This window comes from Panthera tigris, chromosome C2 (genome assembly GCF_018350195.1).
Source record: "Panthera tigris isolate Pti1 chromosome C2, P.tigris_Pti1_mat1.1, whole genome shotgun sequence".
Taxonomy (NCBI): domain Eukaryota; kingdom Metazoa; phylum Chordata; class Mammalia; order Carnivora; family Felidae; genus Panthera; species Panthera tigris.
The window spans coordinates 120005116-120025416 of NC_056668.1; the positions used below are offsets into that span (position 1 = coordinate 120005116).

At 38.4% G+C, this 20301-nt stretch overlaps 2 protein-coding genes across 3 annotated transcripts in view; one reads left to right on the plus strand and one right to left on the minus strand.

Annotated features, from left to right (window-relative positions):
- Nucleotides 1-15754, minus strand: part of PLS1 (plastin 1) — a 122740-nt gene extending 106986 nt beyond the window's left edge. Inside the window, exon 1 of one of the 2 annotated variants that reach the window (XM_042999038.1) lies at nucleotides 15632-15754. In XM_042999038.1, the coding sequence (XP_042854972.1) occupies nucleotides 15632-15669 (38 nt within the window). In that variant the 5' untranslated portion in view covers nucleotides 15670-15754. Of the gene's footprint in view, nucleotides 1-15526 lie in introns of both variants that reach the window. The other variant, XM_042999039.1, reaches the window with a different exon arrangement.
- A 204-nt stretch (nucleotides 15755-15958) lies between these two features.
- The window catches only part of ATR (ATR serine/threonine kinase), a 99565-nt gene continuing 95222 nt past the window's right edge, over nucleotides 15959-20301 (plus strand). The window contains exon 1 of the mRNA XM_042999215.1: nucleotides 15959-16102. Within this exon, the coding sequence (XP_042855149.1) occupies nucleotides 16044-16102 (59 nt within the window). The 5' untranslated portion in view covers nucleotides 15959-16043. The remainder of the gene's footprint in view (nucleotides 16103-20301) is intronic.

The following is a 20301-nucleotide window of genomic DNA, read 5'->3' on the forward strand; positions in this document are numbered from 1 at the left end:
AGAGAGACACCATTTGTATATTTCTACTACTAATATTAGAGAAAACAGAGCTAGAGATCAGAAGACATTTGAAAAGTATAATTAATACCACTAGAGAAACACGAGATGTTGCATGTACAAAAAGTGTAACTAGATATTTAGGAATTTAAAATTTTGATGACTGAGATAAAAAAATTAAATGGATGGTCAAGATATCAGAACAAAGACGATCAGAAATTAAAAATTGATAAAGATCAAGCTGAGTAATTATCCCAGAATGAAGTTAGCCTAACAGGCATTGGAAAAAACAGCTTGAGTGCATAGAAGGATGATCAGGGGCAGCTCACTACCTTCCCCATCCTCCCCCGACACCTTGACCATCCTTACCTGAAAAAAATAAAATCATGTACAACATCAACTGAAGAGATAGAAAATGGGAAAAAGAGTTTTGGAATTTGGCAGAGACTACTGACTGTCCCCAAATATATTTTCATCTATGAAGACAAGGGCACACAGATTAATGAGAAATTACGGATCAGTCAGTAACATATTAACAGATTCTGTGGATTGCCCCAACTCTCTTCTTGGATACCTTCCTGGAAAGCCAGACTCTACATTTCCCACATGCATCTGTAGATAGGGTTCCAGATATGATTTAGGTTCCACCAAGTCATATAAGGCATTGGTTGAAAATAAATTGTATGAGAAGAGAGGCAAGCACCATCTTTTAGCAGCCTTCCTGATCCTTTCAGAGTTAGTGCTGCCTGATAGGCAATTTGGGGAGTACTTGTATCCTCATGATGAAGTCCCAAAGATTCTGTAAATTATCTATATCTCTTAACAAACCTCTTTATTCTTAAACTAGCAAAAGAGACTTCAATCCTGACGAATGCACTATCCATCTGTTTAACAAGTTGTCTTTCTCAACATTGATCAGTAAATCAGTAAATAAATGAGAAAACGAATACTACGGAATTAAAGTAAAAAGTACAGAAAAACACGTTTAACTATGAGGTTAACCTTCCTAAGCAAGACTCAAAACCCAGAAGATATAAAAGAAGATATATTTGATATAATAAAAATTAAAGTTTCTGTGACAAGAACCAAGTGACAGACTGAGAGTAAATATTCTCAGAATATAAATCAGAAAATAGTTAATATCTATAATACATTAAAATGTTTCTATAAATCAATAAAAAGACACAACCAAGTTAAAAACACATACAGTCCTGAGTAGGTAATTTAGAGAAAAAGAAATCCAAATGACAATAGACATACAACCAGATGCTTGAACTTGCTGATAACTAGAGAAATGCATATAAATATATACCTAAGTACCTTACCCTAAACCAATCAAATCAAAATCTCTGGAAGTGCCCAAATACTTTTTAAAAGCTTCCCACCCACATAATTTCAATGTGTAGTCAAGGTTGAGAACCACTGCTCTAACACAGTGCTAACTCAAAGTGTGGTCTACGGACAAGCAGCATCAGCATCATGTGAAAGCAAAATTACTGAGTTCCCTTTCAGACCCACTGAATCAGAATCTCTGGAGCTGAGACTCAGGAATCCATTTTAATAAGCCCTCCAGGTGATTCTAAAGCATGCCCAAGCTGGAGAACTCAGAATCTGCTTCCTTCTGGCTTTATTTACATTATAATTTTTTTTAATGTTTATTTATTTTTGAGAGAGATAGAGTGTGAGCAGGGGAGGGGCAGAGAGAGAGAGACACACACACACAGAATCCGAGGCAGGCTCCAGGCTCTGAAGTGTCAGCACAGATCCCAACATGGGGCTCAAACCCATGAACCATGAGATCATGACCTGAACTGAAGTCGGACGCTCAACTGACTGAGCCACCCAGGTGCCCCATATTTACATTAAAGAATTAGTGGGAGGATAATGACATTTGTAACAGATAAAAGTATATTGAGAAAAGTAAAAGTGATGACTGCAAATACAAATAATCACTACCTGCACAGGGCACCTGGGTGGCTGAGGTGGTTAAGCGTCTGACTCTTGATCTCAGTTCAGGTCTTGATCTCAGGGTTGTGAGTTCAAGCCCTGTATTGGGCTCCATGCTGGGCATGGAGCCTACTTAAAAATTAAATTAAAAAAACAAAAAACCCCAAATAATCACTATCACTCAAACAAATTTGATATAATCTTAAGGTCATACTTAAGAGTTTAGCAATAAAAATGATAACAATTCATTACTGAGATAAAGATATCCTTGATACATGAGAAAGTATTCCATGGCTTTATTTCTGAATCATCTCCAAATACACTAGTTCTATTATATAGCCTTAGTAGATGTGAGATTGCCACAATGATAGAAAGACAAACAGCTTTACGCTTAAGTTTTTTAAATATTGTAAGTTCCTCTGTGAGAACTAGATGGTTTTTGTAATTTGTTTTTTTCAGTGTTTCTACTAAATGGGACAAGTCTGTTAATGCAGTTTGGCTGTACAGGATCATTCACTCTGAGTTATTAAGTTTCAGAATGTTGACCTGCTATGTCAATGTAGGCTTTATCCTATTACAACCAATAGATATGTGCCCCCTTTTACCCATCAATCTGTCTGACAATATTCAACACATATTGTCAAAATTATTTTTGAAGCAGGGGAATGGCATAATCGTATTTTGGTTGTAAAAGTGTGCTCTGTCTGCTGTGTAAAACAACTCCAGGGGCACCTGGGTGGCTCGGCTGGTTGAGTGTCTGACTCTCGATTTAGGCTCAGGTCATGATCTCACTGTTCATGAGATCAAACCCTGAGTCAGGCTCTGTGCTGACAGTGAGGAGCCTGCATGGGATTCTCTCTCTCCCTCCCTCTCTGCTCCCCACCAGCTCCTACTCTCTCTCTCTCTCCCAAAATAAATAAATAAACTTAAAAGAAATAAAAATTGGGATGCCTGGATGGTTCAGTTGGTTGAGTGTCTGACTCTTGATTTTGGCTCAGGTCATGATCCCAGGGTCATGGGATCGAGCCCAGTGTGTGGCTCTGTGCTGAGCGTGGAGTCTGCTTAAGATTCTCTCTTCCTCTGTCCCTCTCCCCCACTCATGCATGCTCTCTCTGTCTAAAATAAAACTAAATGAAGTATTGATTAAAAGAATAATAAATTAAAATAAAATAAAATGAAAATGAAAATTATTAGAGTGATGTCACTAAGATAGCAACATAAGTTGTTCCTGACACCGTTCCCCTTCACAAGAAGAGCAACCAACATTCTATTCAAGAACAAGACACCATTGAGAGAATCCTAGAACACAGGGGTTAGGCTGAAACACCCTCATGCACCTCAGAGACCAAGACAGACTGCATTAGAAAAGAGAAGCAGCTACACGTTGAATGCATTGCCACTCGGGAAAGTCCAGCACCATGTGGTGCAGCCTCTCCTGACCTTTCAGTTCTTCCAATGGGAAAAGAAAGCCCCAAGGGAAAACCAGCCTTCCCCAGCACTGTGGGTCACTTTTGGGGAGTCCCTACTCTGATCTTACACCACAGGAATTACAGGGAAATCTGTGGGGCCCAGCACGGGGAATATGACTGTGATGAAGAAGGAGGAAGGGCTTGCAACAACCAGCACATGGATCTTGGCAAACCATGTCCGTAACTGCTGTGCCCAGGTAGTAATCCCAACCAGTGGATTTGCTCATCTGCAGAACCAAGTCAGGAACATGCTGACCAGGGAACCTCGTGAAGTACAGACCTGCCTGATTTGGATCCTCAAATGAGGAGTTTTGCTGGCCCTAGAACCCAATTTGTCATGCCCAAGAAAGGAGATGAGCCACAGCCCTACCCACTTTGGAGAGTGACTCCCAGCCCCATTTGACCAGAAGGTCTAGTGAAAACACCTGAAAGCTGTGTGGCCCAGGGGCACTCAAGCAGAGAGAGAGGCAAACAAAGCTGACAATTTGCAGAGCAAAGCTAATAGCACTATTTAGCCAGAGAACATGGGGTATAGGTTGCCTTGATCTGGGACAACAAACAAAGAGCTTTACCAGTTTTAGAGCTTCTGCTGCCCTCTGGGCAGGAAATCTAATTCATAGCCCTGCTCATTGCTGATTACAGCTTTCAACCTGTCTGATCAGGAAGCTTAACCGGAGCACACAGGAAGCTGCACAGCCCATTTAACAGCCCTACATACAGTGGCGCATGAATAATGAGCACAGCCCATGACTTCCTCATCTGCACAGCAAAAACGGCCTTCTCACCTGACCAGGGAATTCACAGCATACTCAGGCCTGATTTGAGCCCCCAAACAATGAAGTACACAGGCCCTGGGCTCTGGCCTGCTACTCTGCCAGGGCAGGGAAGCTAATTCATAGCCCTATCTACTACTGAATATACCCAACCATTTAATTAGCCTGGCTAGAGAATTTAGGCATCCTCAGAACCCATCCTGCAACCTTACTTGGTTAGAGAGCCAAGCCTGCAATCCTACCCAACTGTTCTCAGTCAGTGGCATACACCCCCTTCCTCATCCTTAGAGCTCAAACACTTGCCTTCTTCCAAACTATACTGTAATAGCCGGCCCCATCCACCCAGACATCACAAGCAGATATACCCAGAAACCAAACTGAGCTAGTGAAGAGAACTGTTTCTGCCAAAGCAAACCTGAGAAGTCTAGAAGGGGAGCCCCATCTCTCAAATGCAGAGATACAATGTAAGGAATCAAAGATCACAAAAAATCATCTATATACAATACCAGCAAGGAAATCAATAAAGGTCCAATAATTGACCCTAAAGAAATGGAGATTTATGAGCTGTAAGACAAAGAATTCAGAATAATCCTCTTAAGGATGTTTTGTGAACTACAGGAAAACACAGATAACTAAACAAAATTAGAAAAACTATGCGTGAACAAAGCAAGAGAATTGACAAAAAATAGCAACCATTAAACAAACAAACAAAAAACACAGAAATCCTAAAGCTGAAAAATACAATAACTGAATTGAAAAATTTAATAGTTTCAAAAATAGACTTGACCATAGAGAAGAAAGAATCAGTGACCCAGAGGATAGGACATTTGAAATAACTCAGAGGAGGGGGAAAAAAAAAAGAATGAAAAAGAGTAAAGAAAGCCTATGGCAATTATGGGACACAATGAAAAGAAACAACATTCACATTATGGGAATTCTAGAAGAAGAAGAGAAAGAGAAAGGGACAGGAAGTATATTTAAAACAATAATGATGGAAAACCTCCTGAACCTGAGGAGAGAAATGAACATCTAGATTCATGAGGCCCAAAGGATTCCAAATATGTTGACCCTGAATAAAGTTAACAATGAGACATTATAATTAAAGTGTCAAAAGTCAAAGACAAAGAATTTTAAGAGCAGCAAGAGAAAAAAGGATGTGACATATAAGGAAACTCCATAAGACTGTAGGTGGGTTTCTCAACAGAAACTTTTCAGGCCAGGAAGAGAATGGGATGACATATTCAAAAATTGAAAGAAAGTAACTGTTAACCAAGACTTCTCTAACTAGAGGTGCCTGGATGGCTCAGTCAGTTGAGCGTAAGACTTCAGCTTAGGTCATGATCTCTTGATTTGTGAGTTAGAGCCTCACACTGGGCTCTGCACTAACAGCTCACAGCCTGGAGTCTGCTTTGGATTCTGTCTCCCTCTGTATCTGCCCCTTCCCTGCTTGTGCACGTGCTCTCTCTCTCTCTCTCTCTCTCCCCCCCTTCTCTCTCTCTCAAAAGTAAATAAAAACATTTAAAAAAAAGAATTCTCTAAACAGTAAAGTTGTCCTTCAGAAATGAAGTAGGGACAAAGTCTTTCCTAAACAAACAAAAGCTGAAAAAATTCATTACCACCAGACCTGCCCTACAAGAAATGCTAAAGGGAGTTTTTTGAATAGAAGTAAAATAACACTATTAACATCATAAAAACACAAATAGGTAGCATAAATCTCACTGGTAATGGTAAATACAAAAGCATAGTTAGATTCTATAATATGGTAATAGTGGTACATAACTCACAACTCTAGTTTAAAAGTTAAAAAAATGAACTTAGAGAAAATAACCATAAATACAATAATCTATTCTTAATTACACAATATAAAAAATATAAATTGTCATAGCAATAACTTAAAAGATGAGGGGGACAAGAAGTGTCAAGTATATAAATTCTATTAAAATTAAGTTGTTACAAATTTAAACATAGGTGTTAAAAGTTTAAGATATTTTATGTAAGCTTCATAGTACCCACAAGGGAAATCTTGTAGTAATCACACAAAAGAACACAATAAAAAAGTCAGAGCATACTGATACCAAAAGACTTCAAAACACACACAAAAAACAAAGCATGATAAGGAACAAGGAACAACAGATCTGGAAAACGACTGGAAAAACAACAAAATGTCAATAATAAGCCCCTACCTATCAATAATTACTTTAAACAAATGGATGAACTCTCTACTCAAAAGACATAGAATGGTTGAATGGATTTAAATAAACAACAAGAAAAGATCCAACAACATGCTACCTACAAAAGACTCACTTTAGCCTTAAAGACATATAGACTAAGAGTGAAATTATGGAAAAAGCCATTTTAAGCAAAAATAGCCAAAAAGGCAGGGGTAGCTATACTTATATCAGAAACAGTACACTTTACAGTACAAATGGTAAAGAGACAAAGAAGATCATTACATAATAATGGAGGTTAATACATCATGAAAATATAATAATTGTAAATATTTATATGCCCAACATCAGAGCACCTAAATACATAAAGCAAAATCTAACAGAGCTAAAAGGAGAAATAAACAATAATATAATAATAGTTGAGGACTTTAATATCCCACTTTCTACAATGGATAGATCATCCAGACAGAGAATCAATAAGGAAAAGTGTATTTGAACAATGCTATTGACCAAGTGGAACTAACAAACACATATACAGAACATTCTATCCAACAAAAGCAGAATATATATTCTTCTCAAGCACACATGGAACATTTTCTAGGAATGACCATATGTCAGGTCACAAAATTCAAGAAGACTGAAATCATACCAAGTATCTTCCCTGACCACAATGACATGAAAACAGAAATCAATAAGAAAATTGGAAATTCACAAACACAAGAAAACTAAACAACACTCTCTTGAACAACAAATGGATGAAAGAAGGAATTAAAGAGAAAATAAAACAGTAAGAAAAATGGAACCATAACATACCAGAACTGCTGGGATGCAGCAAAACCAGTTAACAATATACACCTACATTAAGAAGCAAGAAAAGATCCCAAATAAACAACCTAACTCTATGCCTTCAGGAACTAGAAAAAGAACAAACTGAGCCCAAAGTTGGCAGAGGAAAGGGCATAATAAATATGAATGCAGGAAAGAAAGAAAGAAAGAAAGAAAGAAAGAAAGAAAGAAAGAAAGAAAAGAAAAGAAAAATAACAGAAAAGATTAACCAAACTAAGAATTGGTTCTTTGAAAAGATAAACCTGACAAACCCCTAGCTAGATTAATGAAAAGAAAAAAAAAAAAAAAAAAAGAGAGAGAGAGAGAGAGAGAGAGAGAAAGGACCCAAATCAACAAAACTATAAATGAAAAATAATACATTACAATTGATACCACAGAAATTCAAAGAATAAGAGGCTACTATAAATAACCAAATACCAACGAACTGGACAACTTAGAAGAAATGCAAATATTCTTTGAAACACACAACTTACCAAGACTGAATCAGGAAGAAATAGACAATATGAATAGGCGAATTACTAGTTAGAAGATTAAGTCAGTAATAAAAAAATCTCCCAACAAAGAAAAGCCCAGGACCAGATGGCTTCAAAGGTGAATTTTACCAAATATTAAAAGAAAAATTAACACCAATACTTCTCAAACTCTTCCAAAAAATTGAAGAGGAAGGAACACCACTCCCAAACTCATTTTATAAAGGCAAAATTATCCTGATACCAAAACCAGGAAAAATACTACTAGAAAAGAAAACTACAAGCCAATATCCCTCATGAATATAGATGACGAAGTTCCCAATAAAATACTAGTAAACTCAGCATTACATTAAATGAATCATTCACCATGATCAAGTGGAATTTATCCTTGGGATGCAAGAATGGTTCAACATATGCATATCAATAAGCTATTTCATATTAATAGACTGAAAGAATCAAATGATCACGTTAATAAATACAGATAAAGCACTTGACAAAATTCAACATCCATTTGTGATAAAAGCTCTTAACAAATGAGGCATACAAAGAACATATCTCAATGTAATAAAATCCATATATGACAAGCCCACAGCTAACATCATACTCAATGGTGAAAGGATGAAAGCTTTTCTTCTAAGAGCAGGAACAGGACAGGGTGTCCACTCTCACCATTCAACATGGTACTGGAAGTCCTAGCTGGAGCAATTAGGCAAGAAAAAGAAATAAAAGGAATCAGAATTAGAAAGGAAGAGGGAGAATTGTCTCTATTTGCAGATGACATGATTTTGTACAGATAAAGTCCTAAAAACTCAACCAAAACCTGTTAGATTTAATCAATGAATTCAGTAAAGTTGCAGGATACCAAATTAACATACAAAAATCAGTAGCATTTCTATGCACTGACAACAAAATTTCTGAAAAAGAAATCAAGAAATAGATCCCAGTTATAATAGCATCAAAAACAGTAAAATACTTCAGAATAAATGTAACTAAGGAGGAAATGATTTCTACACTGAAAACTATGACATTGACAAAAGAAATTGAAGAAGACACAAAGAAATAGAAAGGCATCCTGTGTTCACGGATTAGAAGAATTAATATTGTTAAATGTCAGTGCTACCAAGAGCCATCTATAGATTCAATGCAACCCTTACCAAGATTCCAGTGGCATTTTTTACAGAAGTAAACAAACAAACAAACCTAAAACTTATATGGAACCACCAAAGACCTTGAATAACCAATAAAAAATCCTGAGAAAGAACAAATCGGGAGGTATCACTTCCTGATTTCAAGCTATAACTAAAACTATAGTCATCCAAACAGAATGGTACTGGCATAAAAACAAATAGACCAATAGAACAGAATCAAGAGCCCAGAAATAGACCCCTGAGCATATATATTAAACTAATATTCAACAAGGAAGCCAAGAATACTCAATGGAGAAAAAATAGTCTCTTCAGTAAATGATGCTGGAATAATTGGATATTCACATGTAAAAGAATGAAACTGGACCCATATCTTATACCCTTTACAAAAATTAACTTGAAATGAATTAAAGATTTATATGAAAAACTTTAAACCATAAACTTCTAGACGAAAACATAGAAAGAAAGAAAGAAAGAAAGCAAGAAAGAACATAGAAACAAATCTCTTTAATATGGGTCATGGTCATGATTTTTGGATATGACATCTTAACCACAAGCAACAAAATAGAAAATAAATAAGTGAGATTACATCAAACTAAAAAGCTTTTGCACAGCAAAAAATAAAAAATAAATAAAATAAAAATAAAATCATCAACAAAATGAAAGACAATCTATTATTTGGGAAAACATTTTTGCAAACCATATACCTGATAAGGGGTTGGTATCCAAAATATAGAAAGAGCTCATACAGGGCACTTGGGTGACTCAGTCAGTTAAGGGTCCAACTTTGGCTCAGGTCATGATTTCACAGTTAGTGGGTTCAAGCCCCACATCAGGCTCTGCACTGACAGCTCAGGACCTGAAGCCCAATTTGGATTCTGTGTCTCCCTCTCTCTCTCTGCCCCTCCTGCGCTTGTGCTCTCTCTCTCTCTCTCTCAAAAATAAGTTAATAAACTTAAAAGAAAAGAAAGAGATCATAGAATTCAACAACAAGAAAACAAATAACCCAATTAAAAAATGGGTGGGAACACCTGGGTGGCTCAATAGGTTAAGCAGTCGACCCTTGATTTGGGCTCAGGTCATGATCTCTGATCTCAAAGTCATAAGATCAAGCCCCGCATAGGGCTCTGCACTGAGTGTGGAGCTTGCTTTAGATTCTCTCTCTCTCTCCCTCTGCCCATCTCCCTCTGCCTCTTTCTCTCAAAAAAAAAAAAAAAAAAAAAAAAAGGAAGAAAGAAAGAAAGAAAGAAAGAAAGTGGAAAAAATGGGTAAAAGACCTGAATAAACATTGCGCCAAAGAAGATACATCTAGGGCCAACTGGTACCTGAAAAGATGCTCAACATCACTAGTAACTAGGGAAATGCAAATTAAAACCACAGTGAGATATCACTTCACTCCTGTTAGCATGGCCATTATCAAAAAGACAAGAGACAACAAATATTGGCATGGATATGGAGAAAAGGGCAGCCTTGTGCACTGTCGTCGGGATCGTAAATTGGTACAGTTATTATGAAAGAGTACAGAGGATTCTCATAAAATTAAAAATAGAGCTACCATATGATCCAGCAATTCCACTTCTGGGAATATATCCTGAGGTAATGAAAACACTAACTTGAAAAGATATCTGCACTCCTATGTTCATAGCAGCATTATTTACAGAGGAAAGATATCCTACCATTTCTGACAACATGGATGTATCTTGAAGGCATCATGCTAAATGAAATATGTCAGAGAAAGACAAATACTATATGATCTCACTTACATGTAGAATTTAAAACAAACAAAATCCCACCAAATTCACAGGAAAAGAGATCATATTTGTGGTTAGCAGAGGCAGGGGGTAATAATAGGGGAAATAGAGGAAGGTAGCCAAAAGTTACAAACTACCAGTAAGATAAATAAGTACTAGGAATATAATGTACAACATGATGACTATAGCTAATACTGCTGTATGGTATATAGGGAAGTTGTTAACAGAGTAAATCCTAAGAGTTCTCATCGCAGGGAGAAAATATTTTTTTCTTTTATTATTCTTTCTTTTCTTTTTATTGTATCTATTTTTTTTTTATTATTTAATGTTTATTTATCTTTGAGAGAGAGAGACAGAGCACAAGCAGGGGAGGGGCAGAGAGGGAAACACAGAATCTGAAGCAGGGTCCAGGCTCTGAACAGAGCCCAACGCAGAGCTCGAACTCTTGAACCGCAAGATCATGACCTGAGCCAAAGTCAGACAATTAATCAACTGAGCCACCCAGGTGCCCCTCTTCTTATTGTATCTGTATGTTAAGATGATGTTAGCTGACCATAGTATATGTACATAAAACCATTATGTGGTATGCCTTAAACTTACACAGTAAATGTGTCAGTTATTTTTCAATAAAATTGGGAAAAAACGAAAATTATTAAAAATTATTTAAAATGCAAATTTCAAGTAGCATGTACCAAGGAAGTGTATATTGAAGTCCATTCCAGTGTAGAAATCAACTTGTAAAATTGTTTGTATTTTTATCTCATTTCCTTAAGATTTCTATTTTAGCGTATATTTTATGATGTGAATTATTCAGTAAAATCCTGACATAATACCATAAACGGAGTAAAAAAAAAAAAAAAGTGCAACACATTATGATGGAACTTGCAGAGCAGCCAGGAGTTTGGACTTCTGAGAACCAAGTCCATTTTGCTCACACTTGGGTTCTGGTGCCACCTGGTGGTCATTTTCCTCCCTAGTTTTAATCATCAAAGGGGACAATTCTATACACATATGGGCTGAAACTTCTAAGACATTGGTTGGTGCCCCCCTGTCAACCTGAATGAAACACTGGGCTTAGGAAATACCAAGGTCTCAAGGACAGGATTCACCTACGTCATCCTCTCTGCTTCCTGACTCACTCTCCCCATCCCCACATTCCACTCCCCTAAGAATAAAAGGGGGGGGGTAGAAGAATGCAGACACCCAGGCACCCCTAGTCCTTATCTTTAAGAGATGCAAACTGAAGTATCTGTAGATAAATTAATTAGATACTGGAGATTTTCTTTAAAATAATACAATTAGGGAGGGGGGAAATGGGAGGGGTGGTGATGGATGAAACAAAGACTGGCCATTTGTGACAATTGTCGAAGTTGGGTGGTTCCTTACTCTATTCCCTCTACTTTTGTATATATTTGAAACCTTCCATATTAAAAAGTTAAACACAAAAAAAAGGACCTAGGGGACACCTGGGTGGCTCAGCCGGTTAAGCATCCAACTCTTGATTTCAGCTTAGGTCATGTTCTCATGGTTTGTGAGCCTGAGCCCCATTTTGGGCTCTGCGCTGACAGCACAGAGCTTGCTTGGGATTCTCTCTCTTCCTCTCTCTCTCTCTGCCCCTTTCTTGCTAGTGCTATCTCTCAAAATAAATACATAAACTTAAAAAAAAAAGCACCAGAGAAAAATTCAAGATGAAAAATCCAGTACAAAGTTAGGCATATGAAATAGAAAGCTCAGAGAGAGATCTAAATTTGGGAGTAATAAGCAGGTGGAAAACTAACTGAAGTCTGAAAAGTGAATGAGGTCACGTAGGAATAAAAAGAGAAAGGAAGTTAAGTTAGAATCCTGAGGAATAACAGCAGTTGAATGGCAAAGTAAGCATTGCTAACAAGAGAGTAACATAGGCCAAAGGGAGAAAGTGTCCTAAGATAAAGGCACTCATCTACACTGTCAAACGCTGCTGAGGGGTCACGAAAGGAAAAGACTGATTAACATCTTTTAAGTTTTATTTATTTAGGTAATCTCTGCACCCAGTGTGGGGCTTGAACTCATGATCCTGAGACCAAGAGTTACATGCTCTTCTAACTGAGTCAGCCAGGTACCTGATCAACATCTTTTGAAGGAAGCTGTATGAAAGTCACTGTGACTTTGGTGAGAAGCATTTAAGAGAAGCGAATAAGGCAGAGGGAATAGTTCATATAGGTTTAGGATTTGAGTGGGAGGTGAAGAAATAGAATTAGCTTGTATGAAAAACTCAAAAAGTGTGCTGGGGGAGAGAAATATATGAGTACCTTAAGGGAGGATGTCTGCTTATAATGACAATTGCTCATTTCTTGATCTACTGCTAAAAAGCTTGATTTCTTGATCTGCTACTGTCCTTTTGTTGTGTCCTGCACCCTTCTGCCTGATTTGAGTGTATCTTTGACTGTCACTTTATATAAAATCTTCCAGTGCCTCTCCAGAGCTTACTGAGATTTGTACAAGTATTTCATTTGGGCCACTCTAAATGTTCCCTAACATCAGCTGAACTGGATCACTAGTCTCTCCCTCCATATGCTTTTTGTTCATACCGCTGCCTCTTACTAGAAAATATTCTTCTCCAATCTTTGCCTCTTCATATCCTGTTTATTCTTCATGTCCCATCTCAGATATGGTGCCACATTCTCCTTGAGCAACTTCCTGGTCCACTTCCTCTCTAGAGTATACTTAATCTCTTCCTCTTCTATTTTTCCAGTACATGTTGTTTTTATTTCTTGTGGCATTCATCAGATTCTGCTTTACTTCTAATTTTCTGAGTTCATATGATGCCCTTATATATCTAAAGTTTGCACACTATTTGAGACTGACTTTATTGTCCTCCTCTTTGTGTCACAGAAGTATCCAACAAAATATCTTGCCTAAAAATAACTTTTTGAGGGGCGCCTGGGTGGCTTGATCGGTTAAGCGTCCGACTTTGGCTCAGGTCATGATCTCATGGTCCGTGAGTTCGAGCCCCGCGTCGGGCTCTATGCTGACAGCTCAGAGCCTGGAGCCCGTTTCAGATTCTGTGTCTCCCTCTCTCTCTGCCCTCCCCTGTTCATGCTCTGTCTCTCTCTGTCTCAAAAATAAATAAACGTTAAAAAAATTTTTAAAAAAAAATAACTTTTTGAATTAAACTGGATTCTCAAAGCTCTATTGTTTCTAATATATACTCTTTCGGAATCCTAATGCTATTCAGTTGTTGTCTTCCATATAACGTTATAATTTTTATAATCTTTCTTCATATGATCTAAAAATAATATCTAACATTTGCTACTTTTTCGTTGATAAACCTTTCCTATGTATAATCTAATCCAAGCTTTAAAAAAGTATATTTACTTTTTAAAAATTTTGGAGTATCATAACCATACAGATACAAATAGTAATATAACACCCACGCAAATACAACAAATGTTAAATTTTCCATGATTTTTTTAAAATTTAATGTTTATTTATTTTGAGAGAGAAGTGCAAGCGGGGGAGAGGCAGAGACAGAGGGAGACACAGAGTCTGAAGCAGGCTCCAGGCTCTGAACTGTCAGCACAGGGCCTGATGGGGGGGCTCCAACTCACAAGCCGGGAGATCATGACCTGAGCCGAAGTCGGACGTTCAACCGACAGAGCCACCCAGGCGCCCCTAAATTTGCCATGATTAATTCAGATCCTATTAAAAGAAAATCCTCACAGATAAGTTGAAACGTCATCATTTCACTCCCCTCTCTCTCTCTCTCTCTCTCTCTCTCTCTAGGGGTACAACTCTCCTAGAGTTGATATATACCCTTCTCAGCCATGTTTTTATAGTTTTGTTATATATGTATGTATACGCACCTTGTGCAAAGTCTTATTTTGTGGTTTTAAAATGACATATAATACAATACTATTATGTATCCCTTTGCAATTTGCTTTTTTCACTCGTTACTGTCAAGATTCATCTTTGTTGGCATATACTGTATATCTCCCTTACTTTACTAAGAAAAGGGTCTTAGTAAAGGGTCTGTGGGTAATAGGGTAATAGGGTCTGTGACTCTATTACCTCTATTACCTGTTATTTAATCTTGACCATAATCTTGTCAGGTAGATATTATTAATCCTATTTGATAGATGAAAAACTGAAGTGCAGAGAGGTTAAATAATTTTACTGAGGTCATATAATTTCTAGCAGATGGCATAAGAGCTTGTGCAGAGCCTCTAACTCCTAATCCCATGTTCTTTTCACTCTAGCATTCAACTATTTAATAAATACTTACTGAACACTATGTGCCAGGCACTATTCTAGGTCGTGGGTATCTAAGCAGTGAATAAGACAAGATACTGCTCTCAGGAGTTTATTGTCTAATTGGAGGAGGCAGTCAATAAATAATATGTAATGTATAATTTGGTTCTAAGGGCTTTGAAGAAAAATAAAGCAGAATGGAGTGGAAAAGAGAGTGTAAGTGTGCTATATACTATATGAGGCTCTCCGGTGACATTTCAGCAAACATCTGAAAAGGAGTGACGAAAGAGAGGAGTGTTCAAGATTAGGGCAGAAGGTACAGCAAATGCAAAATCCCTGAGGCAGGAGCATATTTGGCTGTCATTCCATCACTTTGATGTTTCTTTTCAGCTACTGTACCAACAATTATCCTCTTGTACCATAGATCAAATGTAAACACATTGCATAGCTTTGCCTGATTAAATACATAATTTTGACATGTTAAGTCTCTTCTAATGGCCATTTTTCAAATAAACAAATTGGGCCGGACTAAAAAAGTCTACAGCCCAAATCCACTGATTTACTTTAAAAATTAAATCATGGATAATTGACGCCCATAACGGTGACATAAATTATACACAGTACTGCTGGTGATTTGATGAAGACACCTGCAAAAACGTTCAACCCCCTTTTTAAATATTAAAGGTAGGTAATATCCTCAAGGAAGCTTGAGTGACTTCAAGCGGAAAAACACCTGCTGAAACAGGACAGGGAGGAGGCTCTTATCTTTCATCAGAAAGGATGCCTGGAGAGTGGTAGGAACCTGAGGGCTTTCAACCACGGGGAGATCAATTCTCACGTTTGTGATGCGAGGGAGGCAAGGCTGGTGCCCGTCATGCCTATATCTTCCCTAGAACCAGGGGTCTTGCCTCGGTGAGCCTCCCAGGCTAGGAGTAGCAAAAGAGGGCGCTGAAAACTAAAACTCGCCACGAATCTCGCCCGCCCCGCCTTCCTCCCTACGTCGGACACACGGTAGGAAACCAAACCTGAGCGCGCTCAGCCTGGTTGCCCCACCCCCTTTCGGCTTCCGGGCCTCCCCCGGGTCCTACGCAGAAAGAGCGGCGCCTGGCGAGCTCCACCAGCAGTGGCTTCCGGGAGGAGTTTTGGGCCCGGCGAGCCACCGTCGGATATCGCGCCTTCCCACCAGAGGTAGCTGTGGAGACGCCGGGAGCCCGTGTCGGCGTCGTTGAGGAGTGCGGCGCATCCTCAACATGGGCGACCACGGCCTGGAGCTGGCGTCTATGATCCCCGCGCTGCGGGAGTTGGGAAGGTAGGGTCAGGCTCGGCCGCTCTGGGTCCCGCGTCCTCCTCCGACGGGCCTGGCCGGAATCTCACGTGTTCTCCCTCCCCTGCGGCGCGCGTGCCTGCCCCGAACCCGTCAACCCCGGCCCTTGTAGATGTGTTCCGCGACTGATTTGAGCGCTTCTCCCTTAGGCGGTTAAAGATATGCGGGTCGTCGCCGCAGACCTTCAGAAAGCCGGTCCAGGGGAGGAGAGGCGCTTGCTGACCGCACTAGAGCGGCGCCCCGGAGCTTGTCCCCAACCCGGGGTTGCCCTCTGCAGCTGGAAGGAACGGTCCCTTCTGACCACTTTTTGGCCACTTTCTGTACTTATTTGCTTCCCAGAAACCTATGTCCATAGATGAGGGACTTGACCCACGAACTTTCCCCAATTTCTATTTTTTGTGATCGCTCGTGGAGGAATTGGGTTTTTAGCTTTACGTTTTGACACAAATTGCTTCTTTTAGAAGAAAAATCACCAGTTCTCTTTTTGTGCAAAGAAGGCCAATTGCTAGAAAAGGCAGTTGGTTTCTTTCTTCAAAGTGAAACCATAGGGCGTTCTGAAGATGTGACTCCTATATTTGATCAGTCAGCCCCCAATCTGTTATTTTAGTCAGAAAACCCAGGGACCTTGCCACAACGTCCACAAAATATAAACGTGTACAGAATGTTTCCAAAGTTTGGAAATAATTTAATATATTAAATTTTTATTTTATTTGCAAAAGCCTGTTTCTGTAAACAGAAGAGTAAAATCAGGTAAACCAGTGCTCTACCTGAAGAGAAGGGTAGGATGTTGATGGCTGCCATCCCCCTTCAGCACACTGGCAACCTTCCCTCAACCAGGCCTGAAAGAAGGCAGGGTTGTTGTTTTGTTTGCCTTTTTTTTTTTTTTTTTTTTTTTTAAATTGTAACCCACTGCTTGTGGGCTTGTACCACTACTGCACTTGAACTATCAGCTGGAATTTTTTAGGCTGTTTGAAAACTTACAACACGAAGTCAAAACTGATACAAAGCCCATAGGATATTTAATTCTTTTCTGTGGTTCAGTTGTGTTCATCTCTACTTGTTGGTCATACAAGGATATTTAGTTTTCCTCAATCACATAAGAGGATAAATGAAGGAACCACACGTCTTAACTGAATTATCCTGGTTTTGTGTGTGTTATTTCACTTTGCATGAATGTTGCAAGCATATTCTGTGTTAACATTTTATAAAGTAGCATGAATATAAGTGCTTGTTTTAAGAAATTGATGCACAGATTTCATGTTTAGGCTCAATGTGAAGTTCAGGATTTTTTCTCCACCTTGTTTTAATGTAGAATTAACTGATTAATACTTTTCTTCCCTCTTTTTTCTTCCTTTAAGAGATTGTTAATACAAGTAATAGTATCTTGAATTTATTTATAGCCTCTTACATCAACAGAGCTTAAGTTACCTTTCGTTTCATTCAATTGTAGCCATTCTAAGTGAAAGAATAGAAAAACTGACCGATAGAGAATTGTATAACAATAGTTTTTAATTTTCATGACCTTCTCATTGCAACTGCTTCATTCATGCTTACTCAGTCTCACCGAATCTCCCTGATATAGAATGGACTAAATATTATCACTATTCAGTGAGAAACTGAGTCACAGAAGGGTACCTGGTGGCTCAGTCGGTTAAATGTCCAACTTTGGCTCGGGTCATGATCTCACGGTTCATGGATTTGAGCCCCACCTCGGGCTCTGTGCTGACAACTCAGACCTGGAGCCTGCTTCAGATTCTGTGTCTCCCTCTCTCTCTGCCCCTCCACTGCTCGTGCTCTATCTCTCTGTCTCAAAAATAAGATAAAAACATTAAAAAAAAAAAAAAAAGAAAAAGAAACTGAGTCACAGAAATTGAAGAAGCAAAATCGAAAAGATAACAGTTCTTCATTAAATAAAGTAAGCATTGTTATTAATAAAGTAATAAAAATGGGGGCCTGATCCACGTATGCCTTTTTCTTTCACTACCCCCAAGCTAAGGAGCATCTAGTTTCCAACTGTAGTTTCTGTATCCAAATCTCTAATAAATGTGTTGTGTCGGTAGAGTTTGATTTGTACCATAATAGGATTAATTGATTTTGGTCAAGTCTTCACATAAAGAAGGATTTCTTCACTTTTAACACAAGTTAGAAGTTATATCCCATTTACTTAAATGAGTGATTTGTATTCCAAAGCAACCTAATGTAGATAGTGTTTAATTTACTGAATGTTGAGATTTAAACACTGAAGTTTCTGTTCAAACTATGAGTTGTGTTCTGACTTTGTGAGAAGTTTTAATTATATATTTGAAATGAAAATATGTTCTGACTAAACAAATACTGCCTTAGGAATTATCTACTTAGATTTATAATAACTGTTCCAATTACAATTATTTTATATTTCAAAGTATACTGAGATAGTTAAAGAGTAACAGGCCTTTTTAAGGCAGTATTAAAAATCTGAAACAATGAAAAAAAGTTTCAGAGCTGAGTTTCAGATTCCAACCAAAAGGGCCTTTTCTTCTCCCCCCCCTTTTTTTCATTAATTGACTGGCAATTCTATTTCTGAAAAAAGTGAGGTGTCACTGTTTTAATATGTGGGCTTTTCTATCTCAGGGATAAATTTTGCTTCACTGTTTTTTCTTATTAGCACTCTTTTCTCTACATAGTCTTTCTGGGTGATCTCATCCACTCCTGCCTTCAACTATCCATCTGCTATTTTATGATTCCAAATGTGTTTCTCCAAATCATATCTATCACCTATAGAGCTATTTAAACAACTGTATACTGGCAGTTTTAGCTGGGTGTGCTATGTGCAGTTAAGACTCAACATAGTCAATACATGGGATACACATATCCCAACTACTTCCCCCCCCCCCATTCACTGAGGTAGGGATATCTCAGTAAATCATACCATATTCACTCGTTTTTTCCAAACCAGGAATGTAGGAATCATTCTTGACTCCCCATGTCCTTTTGCTACATCTTTGGTCCTTTTTTCATCTTTACTCTTCCCTAAATAACTTCATCTAGTTCCATAGCTTTAAATACCATCTATATTCTGATAACTCCCAAATTTATATCTCTAGCCCAGAAATATTATTAGATTGCATACTGTTGAACATCTATATCCAGTATGAACATTTGCATATCCAAAGCAGAACTCTTGACTTATTTTCCTTAAACTTGTTCCTTCCCTATGTTATTGTAAATGTACTGTCCAAAAGCCTAGGAGTTATTCTGGATTCTTTCCCTTATCCCTTAATAATCTATTAGCACATCCTGCCAACCCTATCTTTAAAATATACTTTTTGGAGCGCCTAGGTGGCTCAGTCAGTTAAGTGTCCCAACTCCTGATTTTGGCTCAGGTCATGATCTAACAGTTCGTCAGTTCAAGCCTAGCATTGGGCTCTGCGCTAACAGTGCTGATTTGCATGGGATTCTCTCTCTCCCTCCCTTCCTCCTCCCCACCCCCCCCCCCACTGCCCCTGCCCCGCTAGTTGCCTATCCCAAAATAAATAAATAAACTTAAAAATAAAGTAAAATATATTTCTCGCCATTTCCACTGCTATTCTTACAATTTCTTATCTAGGCTATTGTAATTTCTCAGCTAATCTCTTCATTTCCATTTTACCCACTTATAATGGATTTCTTAGCAACCAAAGTAAATGTAAATGGTTAAAACCTTCCATTAGTTATCTAGCACACTTAGAATAAAATCCAAACTTCCTCCCAAGGCTTCTAAGGTTCTGCATTTTCTGGCCTCTGCCTGCCTCTGACCTCGTGGCCACATACCCTTCCCTTACTCTGCTCCAATATCATTGGCCTTGTTTTTCCTTATGCACCAAGGTCATTCCAGCCTTCAGTCTTTTGCACTTTGCTGTTTCTTCTCTCTGAACAGACTGGTTCTGTTCAGATGTCATTTTGGAGAGGCCTTCTCTGACCTTCCTGCTTAAAATTATAATCACAAGATATTTTCAGACAGTGATAGTTGCCATTAAAATATTAAATGGGCAGTGGGAGGGAGATGAAAGTCTGGGGAGCAGCAACATTAGCCACTAAGAGGAGATTTGAATGATAAGAAGCCAGTATCTGAAATGGAATGGGAAGTATAAGGGTCTCTAAGTGGGAATGAGCAAAAGAATAGGAAGAAGGGTGAAACACAGGAAGCAAAGAGGGGACTGGTGTGA